Source organism: Mytilus edulis, chromosome 7 (assembly GCF_963676685.1).
Source record: "Mytilus edulis chromosome 7, xbMytEdul2.2, whole genome shotgun sequence".
NCBI classification, from domain to species: domain Eukaryota; kingdom Metazoa; phylum Mollusca; class Bivalvia; order Mytilida; family Mytilidae; genus Mytilus; species Mytilus edulis.
In genome coordinates this window covers 43,593,205-43,608,674 of record NC_092350.1, presented here as the reverse complement: position 1 = coordinate 43,608,674, position 15,470 = coordinate 43,593,205, and the positions used below count along the sequence as shown (strand labels likewise).

The window sequence follows — 15,470 nt, the reverse complement described above, 5'->3', positions numbered from 1 at the left end:
AATATATCTAACACAAAATTGAAATAAGGAATATAACATCTACATAACATGCATAATCAGTGAACATATATAAATGTTTATATCTACATGCATGCATTAACACATGTACATGTATACAAATGAAAATGGTACTATTTTTTAAAGAAGGGTTGCACCAGTTAACATGGTTAACACCAAAATGAATAAATAAAAAGGTACATGACATATATTCAAACAAATTGCACCAGTAAAGTATGTGTATACTGAGTTGTGACATGGGAATATAATGTACAATGTACAGTTGTGTGTGTGTGTATTTCATACTTCACTGGTAGTCTTAATCAGCTTGAGGAACAAATACTACAAGTGATCTCACATGTCAAATAGAATGGTACATCTTGATTCTCCTCAAACATATCCAAAGATGAATATATATATATACTTAAAATATGTAGCAAGATACATGTATGATTCTTATCATGTTTATTTACATTATATATAATTCATGTAAGTATGAGAAGAATATTCAGATGTAATATATTAAAGAGACATGCTTCAAATAGTTTTTTTTACCAGTACCTTACATTGCCTTATAAGCTGCCTGATTACCTGTTGATTACTGGACATACATGAACTGAGTCACAAGGTACACTTTGTAGATAATGATTTGGAATATGTTTAAGTTGCAACAATCTGTAGATTCTAAAGTAGTGCAAGCAATACACCCATGCAAAATTACAATCCATCCCATATTACTTGATATATAGGCCCCAGCACTTACAACATGTACAATGTATTTGGTGTTTAGCAGTAAAAGATAGGGAAAGTCATGATAAAATACATGACCATGGCCAGTATAAATCAATACAGTATCATTAACATGGTAAAAGATCACAAGTATGAAGTGACTTTTCTTTTTGAAATCTAACTTCAGTCATTCAGATGCTTTTTGTTCCATGCACACAATCCTTAAATTAGGCAATCCAACAACCAGAAAACCATATCATGACATTAGCTTTGTTTCAATTTTGTTTGATAACAGTAAATTTATAAGTGAATTAGACTAATGCACTTAAATACTGGCAAAGGTGACTTATGATAAAATGATGTAGGACATCATGGACATGGGCACCTCAACATGCTCAAAATACTGTTAGACTGTAAACATCAACATGGTGAACATACTTCATGTACTTATATATTTTATTTGTATGGCCTGGCTTTGATGAAATCACTTTTTTTAAATAAAGGTAGGTGTATAAATGAAAAATGGCAACATGTGGACGTCTGAACATGGGATATAACAATAGAATTTTCTCAAGTAAAAACCTGTGCAAAAAATTAGAATTTTCTGTCTATCTTAAAAGTACATTTGTATAGATTTACATTAATTAACAACAGATGCAGGCTCAATTATAAATTGATATTTCCTGTTATGTAATTTATGCTTTTTTCTAAATATTTGTTAAATGACTATAAACATGAAAGAATGAAAAATAAAAAGTACATATCATGCTTATGTGTATTATTTTAGCATTAGCATGACTAAATCAGTTGATTAAATGATTTTTCACATCAAAGTTGGCTTTTATTTTATTTAAGAACTTATTTTAATTTCCACTTTATCCTTTCATCATGTTCATTTTAATTAATTAAACGTGTTCAACCGAAAAGTTTTTTTTAATTTGATTGAACTTTTATGATGTTTATATTTGCTTAAACACTTTTACCTCCTGATTGGCAAGATTGGGCTGTGCCTGTATCAAAAATGTTTTATATCTTGATCATGCCATCTGACATCATTTTTTTTTCTTTTTTATTATGTTTATACATTTGTACATGTACCGCAGTTTAACATGTCTAAATTCGAAAAATCAAAGTTAAAAAAAATAAAGATAAACAAAATTTCAAGAAAAATGCCAAAAAATATGGATTTTGTTCAAATGATAAAAGATCATGTACACAGATGCACATGAATGTAGCTATAGGTGTAGGGTCAAACAAAATGGAGAAATTAAGGTTACAAGTGGCAATTAGTTTACACAGACAACAAAGGTTAGCATGCAGGATGAAACTGAAACTGAGTGGATGATACGACAATGAGTGATGGGGAAAATCCACAAAGCTTTGTATTTACCTGGCGAGGTTTCAGCTGAGGCCATGCGACAATTACTCCATGATTTTTCTCTGTTTACAACTGGATTGGGCATATTAGAATTGCCATTCTGAGCCCCTCCCACTAAAGAAATGTTATTATAATGTTGGAATGTATTCTGTGGATTAGGTCTCATACCTGGTACAGCTGGAGCAATGTTGCGATAATGAGGTGGCTGTGGTGAATGCCTCTGATGTGAAAGAGCAGCTAAATGTTGTCCAGCAGCAGTCATAGCAAGCTGACTATTCTGTTGAGGTAGTGATCTGTTTGGAACCCCATGTTGATTTGGACGGTTCATAACATGGTTATTTAACTGGTTCTGGATGATAGAAGTATTCTGGTTTCTGTTCATCTGAGCTTGCTGAGCTTGCTGTTGTGCTTTTATTTGAGCTTGCTGTTGTTGCATGCGAAACTTTTCACGTAACTTGGCCTCGTAAAGGGACTGCTGTTCAGGTGGTAAATGACGAATTTTTTCTCTTATCTGTGCATTAAATGCAGCTTGTGATATATGGTTTGAGGGAAATCTAGGTTGCCGGTTTTGTTGTTGCTGTGGAATAGCTGGATGATTTCCCTGAGATTGAGGTGCAGCAACAGTAACTGTTTTCTGGGGGAACCAGTTCCCATCAATTTGTAGAAAACCTAACTTCTGTTGGTTCTTTATTAAAATGTCTATTTCATTTTCATAAACAATGCTGTAATTTAGAAAGCTAGGCTGAAAAGGAATGCCACTTTCTGAAAGTTGCTTCAAGTTTTTAACCATTAATCCTTTTGTATATAAAATTGACACATCATCTCCAATAGTTAAAGCATTTTCAACAAAGTCTACAGAATGCTGCATTTTTAAAAGTGCTTCAGCAACTAGACGTTGCTTGTCGGCAATTATAGTCGTCTTGTTACTAACATATTGTTCTAAATGATTAATTAAACTTTCAGAATATTTCTTAAACTTTTCTATGACTGTATCACGAGCTTTCACAATTTTTTCCGATTCTTCTGTCATTCGTTTTCTTAGCTCATGATGTTTACCTTTAAGAATTTCATTCGCTTGTTTATAATTTCCTAACTTTGTTTTTAAGTTCACAACAGCGTTCTGTAAATTCTCACGTTGATGCGTAATAGCTTCTTGCAAGAATTGATATTTATGGTCTTTATGTTCAAGTAACTGACAATCGCGACATGTCAGTTTTTCACATGTTTCACAAAATAGTTTTAGTTGTTCATGTTTATGTATTTGACAATTAATCATTTTTTGTGTGGAATTATCGGGAGAATCGTCATCCTTTTTACCTTCATCTTTCGGAACTATGGTATGATCTTTAGTAATTCGGACACGTTTATGAGCAAAAACACACTCATTACACAAATATTCTTGACATTCATTACAAAAGGATGTAGCTTTCACGTTCTGACTTTCTTCACATCCTGTACAAATAGGTCCTTCGTCATCCTTTTCTTCTTCATCTTCTTCATCGATTACAGCAGGCGCTTCAATAGATAGGAATCTGTTATCCACGACAGCTGACTTCTCTACAGTGCAGTTACAAGCAGGACACAATATTGTGCTTGGCTTTGGTTCTAAAAAAAAAATTAATAAAAAAAATTGAAAATATATAATGAATACTATATTGTGCTTAATGAATTTTGTACATTTGTCAACAAAAAATGAGTCTTTCATTTGTATGCTTTCAAAGTGACATTTAAAAACTAGAGGCTCTAAAGAGCCTGTGTCGCTCACCTTGGTCTATGTGCATATTAAACAAAGGACACAAATGGATTCATGACAAAATTGTATTTTGGTGATGGTGATGTGTTTGAAGTTCTTACTTTACTGAACATTCTTGCTTCTTACAATTATATCTATAATGAACTTTGCCCATTAGTAACAGAGAAAAATATTTGGTAAAAATTTACATAAATTTACCAAATTAATGAAAATTGTTAAAAATTGACTATAAAGGGCAATAACTCCTTAAGGGGTCAATTGACCATTTAGGTCATGTGGACTTATTTGTAGATCTTACTTTGATGAACATTATCGCTGTTTACAGTTTATCGCTATCTATAATAGTATTCAAGATAATAACCAAAAACAGCAAAATTTCTTTAAAAATTACCAATTGGAGGGCAGCAACCCAACAACTGGTTGTCCAATTCATTTGAATATTTCAGGGCAGATATATATTGACTTGATTAACAATTTAACTCCTTGTCAGATTTCCTCTAAATGATTTGGTTTCAGAGTTGTAAGCAAAAAACTACATTTTACCCCTGTTCTATTTTTAGCCGTGGTGGCCATCTTGGTTGGATGGCCAGGTCATCGGACACATTTTTCAAACAAGGTACCTCAAAGATGATTGTGGCCAAGTTTGAATTAATTTGGCCCAGTAGTTTCAGAGGAGAAGATTTTTGTAAAAGATAACTAAGATTTACGAAAAATGGTTAAAAATTGACTATAAAGGGCAATAACTCCTAAAGGGGTCAACTGACCATTTCGGTCATGTTGACTTATTTGTAAATCTTACTTTGATGAACATTATTGCTGTTTACAGTTTATCTCTATCTATAATAATATTCAAGATAATAACCAAAAACAGCAAAATTTCCTTAAAATTACCAATTCAGGGGCAGCAACCCAACAACAGGTTGTCTGATTCATCTGAAAATTTCAGGGCAGATAGATCTTGACCTGATAAACAATATTACCCCATGTCAGATTTGCTCTAAATGCTTTGGTTTTTGAGTTATAAGCCAAAAACTGCATTTTACCCCTATGTTCTATTTTTAGCCGTGGCGGCCATCTTGGTTGGTTGACCGGGTCACGCCACACATTTTTAAAACTAGATACCCCAATGATGATTGTGGCCAAGTTTGGTTCAATTTGGCCCAGTAGTTTCAGAGGAGAAGATTTTTGTAAAAGTTAACGACGACGGACGCAAAGTGATGGGAAAGGCTCACTTGGCCCTTCGGGCCAGGTGAGCTAAAAAACCAATTATGACAATCTTTCAAGACCTTTGGTCAACCTTTTTTTGACAGTCTGAATTTGGATTGTGATCAAATTTTTTACATAATATAGGTTTCTGAAACAAAAAAATAAATGTGTTTAAAGAATTTTCTTAAAAAATTGCAATAGGACATTTAACTTACCTAGTATGGTCTCATTTCCTAAGTCTAACAACATGGAGACTCACCATATACAAAAACACCAAATATTTTTAGTTGAAATCAAACCTTATATATATGGACTCAATTGAAAACAGAGCACAAAATAAAAAATCTAAATGCACAAAAAGATTCAGAGGAACCCAGTGTCTTGCCTACTTTAGCTGTTAGTAGCAGTTTAAACAAAAATGGGGACAAATTTATTTATAAGGTTTCTCTAGCCACTATCTTTTGATTGTAAGAAGCTTCTTTAAGGTTTGGTAAAAATCCAGAATGGTTCATGATCATGAATCTTATAAATGTTTCAAAAACTTTAACTGCAGACTGCATGGACTATGTAATGTTAATTGGAATAAAAACTAAGTCCATGTATAAGAAATATACAGAAAAATAGGAAATAAATTTCACAAGTTTTAAGTAAAAGTTTAATTGAGATATATGGAAAATATAAAAAAACAAGAATGTGTCCATGGTATACGGATGCCCCACTCCCATTATCATTTTCTATATTCAGTGGACAGTGAAATTGGGATAAAACATATAATTTGGCATTTAAATTAGAAGGATCATAACCTAAGGAACATGTGTACAAAGTTTCAAGTTGATTGGACTTCAACTAAATCAAAAACTACCTTGACCAAAAACTTTAACCTGAAACTTGCACTATCATTTTCTATGTTCAGTGGACCGTGAAATTGGGGTCAAAAGTATAATTTGGCAATTAAATTAGAAAGATCATATCATAGGGAACATGTGTACTAAGTTTGAAGTTGATTGGACTTCAACTAAATCAAAAACTACCTTGACCAAAAACTTTAATCCTGAAACTTGCACTATCATTTTCTATGTTCAGTGGACCATGAAATTGGGGTCAAAAGTCTAATTTGGCAATTAAATTAGAAAGATCATATCAAAGTGAACATGTGTACTAAGTTTGAAGTTGATTGGACATGTTCAGACTACACGAAATTCATTGGACAGTTGGACAAATCCGATGAATACATTATGTAATGGATCAGTTTCAGTTTGATAAAATGGTCTGAATGTCCGTTGTTGGTTTTTTTTCATGAATTTTTCTAACATTTAACATTCTAGCAAAATTCCCAAACAATCTCAAAATTCAATTTCATCTTTTTTATTCATGACAGCGATGTTTATTTTTATACAGAAACACTAAATTATATGTTTATTTCAAAAACAAGTCAATATCCAATAAAACTTTCATAACAATATACACTTTTATCACATGATTTTGTTTTTTTTGCATTTTGGAGAAGAGTAGGGCACGACAAGTCATAAGTTTGTTGTATTTTGTCGGATAATATACATGTACAATTACATGTAGATGTAAAAAAAAATTGGTCTGGTAAAATTTCATTCGGTCTGGTAAAGCTACATGTAGGTTGTTTAATAACCAGACCGAATGTCCTGAAAGAACAAAATTTCTCTGTGTAGTCTGCATGATACTGTATTCTACTTCAACAATCACTGAATGAAATAGCATTGGTTGATAATATGTTATACATGTATGATGTAGATTTCTCATATTATATTCACAAAATGTATATTAAAAACACATGCATACTAGCTGTTAAGACTTTAGTATGTCTGCATGAATGCGTTAGTTCAATAATTTTCATAACATTGAAATTTTCAAGAAACTTGTGTCGTTTCATTTACATGAAACCTGCTGCATTTTAATGCACATGTTGTCCTAGGTGTTAGACTATAGCTACATTTTTGTACATGTATTCTTCAGTGGTTGTTTTTTGTTGACATTGTTGTGGTTCATTTTGTAGCCTTATATATAATATAGTTTGTTGTTTTGAGTAAGCCAGGCTCTGTGTTGAAGGCTGTAGTTCACCTATTTATGAATTTACTGTTATTTTTCTTATACATTGTGACTTGAAAATGTAAGTCTCATTGTCACTGATACCACATCATGGCACACCAAGTCATCTTCTTTACTTATTTATATCGGCCGTTTGGAAATCTATGTTAAAAGTTGAAGAATAAAAAGATGATGATAGCTAACTATGATTTACAATCTTGAAATATGACCCCTCAACTGATCAGTCAAGGGTTTATATTCATGATAAATTTAATTATCTACAGCATGGGTAAGTTTAATGCTTACCCTTCCGGAGCACCTGAGATCACCCCTAGTTTTTGGTTGGGTTCATGTTGTTTATTCTTTAGTTTTCTATGATGTGTCATGTGTACTATTGTTATTCTGTTTGTCTTTTTCATTTTTAGCCATGGCGTTGTCAGTTTGTTTTAGATTTATGAGTTTGACTGTCCCTTTGGTATCTTTCGTCCCTCTTTTAAAATCAAATTGGAATAATTTGTTCGGTCGAATTACAAAAAGAAGGGTAAACATTATTTGGTATCTTACCAGTTTTTTCATTGTTATTTGTTGTACTAGAACCTTCAGTTTGTTGCTGCACTTGTAACTGGAATAAACTATTTAGACAGTTTTCACACAAAGAATGTAAACACGGCAAGAGTTTGGGAGACTTGTCCTTCAGATCTGTAGCACATAACACGCATATCTTTAACTGGCTTAGCTCTTCTTCTTCTCCGTTTAATGACACTGTCTCTTCTGCCATTTTATCATTGAATGCAGCCTATAAAACACAAAACCTAGCAAAATTAAACATGTCGTTTGAAAGCTTTACACCAGTGCCGCCATTTTAGTTGTAACCTCGATGTCAATGCCAGTGCATACTTCCGGGTTAAAGGGCATATGTATTTTCGAATTTAATTTCGTGAGGTCAATAAAACACAACACCAACTGACTTATGGGCCCGTATATGATTAAGATAAATCTATTTAAATAATTAACGAGCAATACACACTTTGAATTATAAGACACCATTTTGCAATCACGGATGGAAAAAAAGGGGGGAGGGTCTCAATTCGGTATCGGATCCGTTCGCCCTGTGTCCGTTCCCCATGAGTTCGTTCGCCCAAAAGAGTTCGTTCGCCCAGGGTTCTTTCGCTCTACTTTTCTTTTAAATATCAATATTCAGGGCAATACAGTTTAACAAACTTGTTAAAGATGAGCATTTTACAATAAAATGTGATTTTCAGACATATAAAAATGGAAAAATCAACTGACCTGTCTAAAATTATATTTATTAAAGAGTTATTTTATTGGATTTAGAGCATGGGTTTGTTCACAAAGCGAATGAAACACATATTAGAATGCGCAATAAACATGATAAACCACAGCATTGCACAATAGCATAGTATTGCGCAATAGAAATTAAGTAATCTTCAATTGCACAGTATTATGCAATAGCAATTAACTAATCTTCAATTGCACAGCATTGCGTAATATAAATTAAGTTATCTTCAATTGCACGGTATTGCGCAATAGCACAATTTTGCCGTCGGCAATAACATAGCATTATAAATAATGTGAGATTATACTGAATGTACCCAGAACTGACATCGGTAAAATAATGATCTAATGGCATTGATTTCTCTTGAATAATCACTTGATTTCCTGTAAATTTGAAAATAAATATTATTTTTTATACTCATCATAAGAATATCTTTTTTAAAGACAAAGAGGGCCTGTATATATATGGTTTAAAGAATAGATACAATCCCCATTCCATTCTCAATTTTAATGATTAAACAACATAAAGGATTGAAAAATAAAGAATGAAAATAAATGAACCAATTAATGAAAAATATAGAAAACATTGAGAGGGGGGCTTAGATATAAAGACTATAGAGACTTGAATTGGCCAAAATTATAGAGAAATACGGGGGGATAAAGCATACAAATATAAAGGACCTGGATGGGGGCTTCAAAATACGGTAGAAAGGATACGAAGAAGTAATAAAGAGAAAACGTGTTTCTCTATTCTTTTATTACGAGATGACGAGATAAATATCTTGTATAATTACGAGAAAATTATCTCGTAATTACGAAAAAAAAAACCTTCTTATTTCGTAATTACGAGATATTTATTTCGTAATTACGAGATCAATATTTTTTTTGTGTGAGCCTAATAGGCTTTCGCACTCTGGTCCTCCTTTACCGATGAAAAAAATATTAATGCTATAATGCGTAGTATGATGAGTATAATATTTTTTTTTCTCGAATTTACAGTTAACCAAGTGCTTATTCAAAAGAAATTAATGACATTAGATTATTATTTTACCGGCTTCAGTACGTACAGCACAATCTCACATTATTTATAAAAGAAAAATCATGAAAAAGGCAGAATATTTTCAAAATGTTCGGGACAGTGCATCTAAATTTATGAAAGTAAAACACGACCCCCCTTTTTTACCCCAAAAAAATATTATTTAAAACAATAACTTTTTTTGAAAGTCTTTAGATAATTTTTGGTGGGAAATGACAAATTTATAAGTCTTAATTGACCTGATTCTAAGTAATTTAGCAGATGTAAGATTTTCTCTCTGTGTGACGGTGATCTAGACTAGTGGTTGAAGAAGAGAAGGTAAAATAAATTGTACAACGACGGCAATACAAATATAGAGAAAGAAAAGGAGTAATTTATTGTTTTCTTGGTGTTGTATTTGAAGGAGGAAGAAAAAAGCTTCCTTTCTATTTAACATTCACTTTGATCACGGTATTTGACGATTTAAATACGAATAAGTATTAGTTCCTTGTTTCACATTTTATAATTCCTTATGAAAAAAACCCACTTCCTAGTCTGTACACTTCGTTTGATGAGAGTTCGACAGTTTTGTGTCAACGGCTAACGCATTCCTTGTTTGCATGACACCACGAACATGAAATGACCAATCAGACTAGATTGCGCCATTAATTTCCTGTCAGGAAAGATAGTAAGATCGTGCATATTTCAAGCAGTTTCCTTTAACAGGACCAATTAAGGACCTCCCTTTAAAATTTATATTGATAACACAGATGATGCACCCGCTTGCAAATATAACGTTTTAAAGGGCATAACTCAAGAACAGTAAAATAAAGTTCGTACTTAATCTGTATTTTGCAGTAATAAGCATTGTGTATTTATATAATAGTTCTTGAAAAACTAGTCATTATCGTGATATATGGACTGCCCACAGGACAGTGGTATTGACTAAGATAGTGATAATGACTGAGCCAAAGGCGAGGTCATTATCGCTGTCGCATTCAATACTTCTGTCCTACGGGCAGTCCATGTATCACGATTATGACCAGTTTTTCAAGAACTATTATGTTTATTTCATTGAGAAACCATGTTTTGGAAAATTCGAATAAATTCTAAATGCCTAAAGCAAACTCGAGTAGTTTTACGATTTCTATGGCACAGAGTGGAGACCAGTCGTAGTAATACTGCCATTCATTTTAGTGCATTTTTTCAGTATATAAATACTTAATCAAGTTCTCTTTAATTTTATAGTTAACGAAAACATATGATTAACAATTCAACAACTAAAATATAATATTAAAATCAGGAAAATGTTTTATTAAAGATACATCTATCTAAACAGAATAACCACGCCCCAGCGGTCATTAACAGAGAAACCACGCCCCAACGGTCATTATCAGACGGAAACCACGCCCCAACGGTCATTATCAGACGGAAACCTCGCCACACCGGTCATTATCATGTAAAAGTTTGTTAACGACCGGTTTTCTGGTCCGTTTTGTTCTGTTAATGACCGATGGAATTTATTACTGAAGAATAATGAATAACATGTGACCCCTTTTTATCCAATAAGAGCATCTTATTCTCAACCGATATGAAATAAAATATAATATTATACGACTGTCATACAAGGTAGGGGTTTAGCTAGCTTTAAAACCAGTAGTGTAATCCCCAGGGCCTTTAAGCATTATGGTAATGTGATGCTTTATTTCTTGAATGTGATGCTATCTGAATTGGCTTTCTTATAGATTATGCTATGGATGTGATGTGATGCTATATATATATTCTTAGAAACAAGATGGTATTTCAAATTTTCCTTTTTACCAGGAAGCTTAATGAAATGTCTGGGGAGAACACTGACCAGGTTTTATCCACCATTTTCTACTTAAGAAAATTCTGTAAATTACTATAAGTTACTTATATATAACGTTTCAAAAATGAAGAAGTAAGATTTTGTGATATAATGTATTAATGATACTTAATTCAATCGTTACTGAAAATAAGTTTTTTATGACATTACATTGTGTTACATAATCCGGTTGTCTCTGACGGTAGTCTTATGTTAAAAGTATATATCATGTTCAAGAATCCACGACCGACTGAAATTGACGGAAACTCTAACTACCAAGTTATTTAGAAATAAGATGTGGTAGAATTGCCAATGAGAAAAGTTTCCACTAGAGAACAAGTATCATAGAAGTATAAGTCAACGCACTTACTTTATACTTAATTAAACATTTTTCAGTTTATGCCTTAATTTAAGTGCGCTGTTGTAGAGGACTCGAATTTCCGAAAACTTTCGTCAAAGAAAAGTGAAAATCCTTAATTTGAAAATATCAATTAAAGTTTTGTTAACAGTTGATTTATAATTATGACCATATCAATGACATATCCTGCCAAAACACAGAAGTGCTGATTATAGTGTTGTAAGTGACTTGCAATCATGAAATGTGTATTATATCTAACGACCACCCAACTTGATAAATCTTAAATCCCTGTACATATGAGCCTGTTTTCAAATGCATAACTTGTAGTTTGGGAATTTGTTTGGTCAAAATTTGAAAGAAAAACCTTAGTAAAACGAAATAATTGTTAAATTTGTTATTCAAATAGTAATTGAAGAAGTAACGCATATAAATGTCGGGTGAAGATCGGAATAACATAATACCGATGCATACCTGGGACTGGAATATATGCAAACCAGGTGCTCCGCAGGGCGCAGCTTTATACGACCGCAGTGGTCGAACCCTGAACAGTTGGGGCAAGTATGGACAAAACATTCAAGCGTGATATAGCTCTGAATTTGGATTGTGATCAAATTTTTGACATTACACGGGTTTTCTTTTACACAAAACAAATGTCAAGATTTTACAAATCAATTAAAGATTTCTTCTTCAAACTTATTTAAATCTAAAATTAAATAGTTGACACAGCATAGGTTTCTGACACAGAATGAATGTGGTCTAATGAACTTAAATTTTTTTTTTGCCTAAAGTTGAGCAATTCACTATGCTGTTGAATATTAATCCTCTCAAAAAAATGTTTGAAGAAATTTTCTTTTTATTTATGAAATCTGAAATGAGAAAAATTTAACCCCCCCCCCCCCCCCCATTTTTTTTCACATCCCGGTTCCCTTTTCCATAACTGATATCAATTCAAATTTCTAATGGAGTTTGCAACAATAACTACTCTTTTAAATACATCATAGAATATTAAAATGTAAAATAAAGTGCTTGTTATCACTGAATGGTAAAGTTTGGTTGGTAGTAAAAGTGAATATACATTGTTTATTGTATAAAACAATAAAAAAAACTTCATCAGCAACATTTTATATTGGCAAATTTCCAATGAAGTTATTTACATAAAGTTATTGGCAAATAAAAATAGAAAATGACATCATAGTCATGTCTGGCAAATTTCCAACATATATTATCAACTACTATTCTATACAAAGAAAGATAACTCCAATTGAAAATTAATTGCTATTGCACAATATTGTGCAATTAGATATTTCTTGATATTGTGCAATACTGTGCAATTGAAAATTTCTTGCTATTGCACAATACTTGATATGGAATCCTGATTTGGACTAACTTGAAAACTGGGCCCATAATCAAAAATCAAAGTACATGTTTAGATAAAGCATATCAAATAAGCCCAAGAAGTTAAAATCAAACTTTGTTTAATTTTGGACCCTTTGGACCTTAATGTAGACCAATTTGAAAACTGGACCAAAAATTAAGAATCTACATACACAGTTAGATTTGGCATATCAAAGAACCCATTTATTCAATTTTTGATGAAATCAAACAAAGTTTAATTTTTGACCCCCATTTGGACCAACTTGAAAACTAGGCCAATAATTAAAAATCTAAGTACATTTTTAAATTCAGCATATCAAAGAACCCCAAGGATTCAATTTTTATTAAAATCAAACTAAGTTTAATTTTGGACCCTTTGGACCTTAATGTAGACCAATTTGAAAACGGGACCAAAAATTAAGAATCTACATACATAGTTAGATTCGGCATATCAAAGAACCCCAATTATTCAATTTTTGATGAAATCACACAAAGTTCAATTTTGGACCCTTTGGGCCCCTTATTCCTAAACTGTTGGGACCAAAACTCCCAAAATCAAACCCACCTTCCTTTTGTGGTCATAAACCTTGTGTTTAAATTTCATTGATTTCTATTTACTTATACTAAAGTTATTGTGCGAAAACCAAGAATAATGCTTATTTGGGCCCTTTTTTGGCCCTTAATTCCTAAACTATTGGAACCAAAACTCCCAAAATCAATCCCAACCGTCCTTTTGTGGTCATAAACCTTGTGTCAAAATTTCATAGATTTCGATTCACTTAAACTAAAGTTATAGTGCGAAAACCAAGAAAATGCTTATTTGGGCCCTTTTTGGCCCCTAATTCCTAAAATGTTGGGACCAAAACTCCCAAAATCAATCCCCACCTTCCTTTTGTGGTCATAAACCTTGTGTTAAAATTTCATTGATTTCTATTCACTTTTACTAAAGTTAGAGTGCGAAAACTAAAAGTATTCGGACGACGACGACGACGCAAGACGCAAGACGACGCAAGACGACGCAGGACGACGACGACGACGCCAACGTGATAGCAATATACGACCAAAAAATTAAAATTTTTGCGGTCGTAAAATAAAACGATTTAAAACTAGTATTTCAGTTTCCAAGATCTCAGCCTATCACTGTATTTTAATTTACAAAACATTATAGTTATGAAAGCTGTATTCATTTTTTTTTCTTCATTTTTATTTTCATGCAACTCCAATGAAATTTTGTCTTTTGTCACCGGGTGCAGTACAGACTAAAATGGAATGGCATGACCTATATACATGATTGAGTTCTATCTTCAAATAATCTTGCAGTAAAGCTTTTAGTATAACTTGTATCGCTGTTTCCAGTTTATAACATTTTGAACTTATTAAACATTTTGAACTGTTCGAAACACTTTAAAAGTTTCTGTACCCTCAAACATATTCCTTATAGTCGTATTTAGCACACCTTTTCCGAATTTTACGTTTTAACGGTTTTCCAACTTCGTATTATATTACCACTGTTTTATTTAGTGTCATTGATAAATAAAGACAACTCTATTATATACCGCTGTTCAAAAGTCAAAAAACAATTGAGAGACAACAAATGCTGGTTACAAACTTGTCTGAGGGAAAAATACCAAATATAAGAGGAAAACAATGGAACAACAGAAACATTGGAGTTCCAAAAAACAAACGCTAATATCCGTATAAACGAACATTTTGATTTTGAACAATTGCCACATTCCTGACTTGGTACAGGACATTTAAAGAAAATATAAAAGGGGGGTTAAATCTGGTTAAATGGCTAGCCATACCTCCCACTTATATTACAGTCTTAATATGGCTAAAATGACAACACTATGTGCATGACAGGAATACAGCACAAGTCTTATGTAGACGAAATGCATGTCTGGCGTACTAAAATATGTGTTTTGTTTCTACCTGTCTTTTATAGTTTTCGATGAAAGACAAACACTTGACTTTTAGTCAAAATCGTCATTAGGAACAATATATCGTAAAACTCATGTTTTGAGTCATTCAATGGTTTCGGTTATTGTAGCATTGTTGTAGATATTGTTTGTTGTTCAAAGTTTGTACCTATTTATTAAATTTTCGAAATAAATAGATAACAGTTTTAGAGAGAGTTTTATATTTTTTATTTAAGGCTATAACCAGTATTACTAATTAACAACGGAATGAACACAAATAAGCATTTCGATGGAAAATATCAATCAACTTTTTTTGGGGGTTATTTTCCCTAAATTAATATTCGTTTCCATAATATCTTTGTTAGTCTGGTTCATCACTGGTTAGTCTTGTGTGGACAAAACGCACGTCTGGCGTACTAAGTTTTTAACCTGGTACCTTTTATTAGCTTTTATTCGTGTGTTTCTCTGTCCTAAATGTTCTCCCATTTATTTGAATTGTAGTCCAGTCATGTTATGTTGTTATTTTAAAGTTATATCT

General features: G+C 32.4%; 1 protein-coding gene across 10 annotated transcripts in view; it reads right to left on the bottom strand.

Annotated features, from left to right (window-relative positions):
* The window catches only part of LOC139481545 (E3 ubiquitin-protein ligase TRIM33-like), a 44,194-nt gene that overhangs the window by 11,444 nt on the left and 17,280 nt on the right, over nucleotides 1-15,470 (bottom strand). For 2 of the 10 annotated variants that reach the window (XM_071264961.1, XM_071264963.1), the window contains exons 1-3: nucleotides 8,415-8,590; nucleotides 7,689-7,920; nucleotides 2,273-3,709 (exon numbers count right to left, since the gene is read on the bottom strand). In XM_071264961.1, the coding sequence (XP_071121062.1) occupies nucleotides 2,273-3,709; nucleotides 7,689-7,902 (1,651 nt within the window). In that variant the 5' untranslated portion in view covers nucleotides 7,903-7,920; nucleotides 8,415-8,590. Of the gene's footprint in view, nucleotides 1-2,116; nucleotides 3,710-7,688; nucleotides 8,020-8,414; nucleotides 8,622-15,470 lie in introns of those variants that run through there. The other 8 variants (XM_071264962.1, XM_071264960.1, XM_071264957.1 and 5 more) reach the window with 6 other exon arrangements.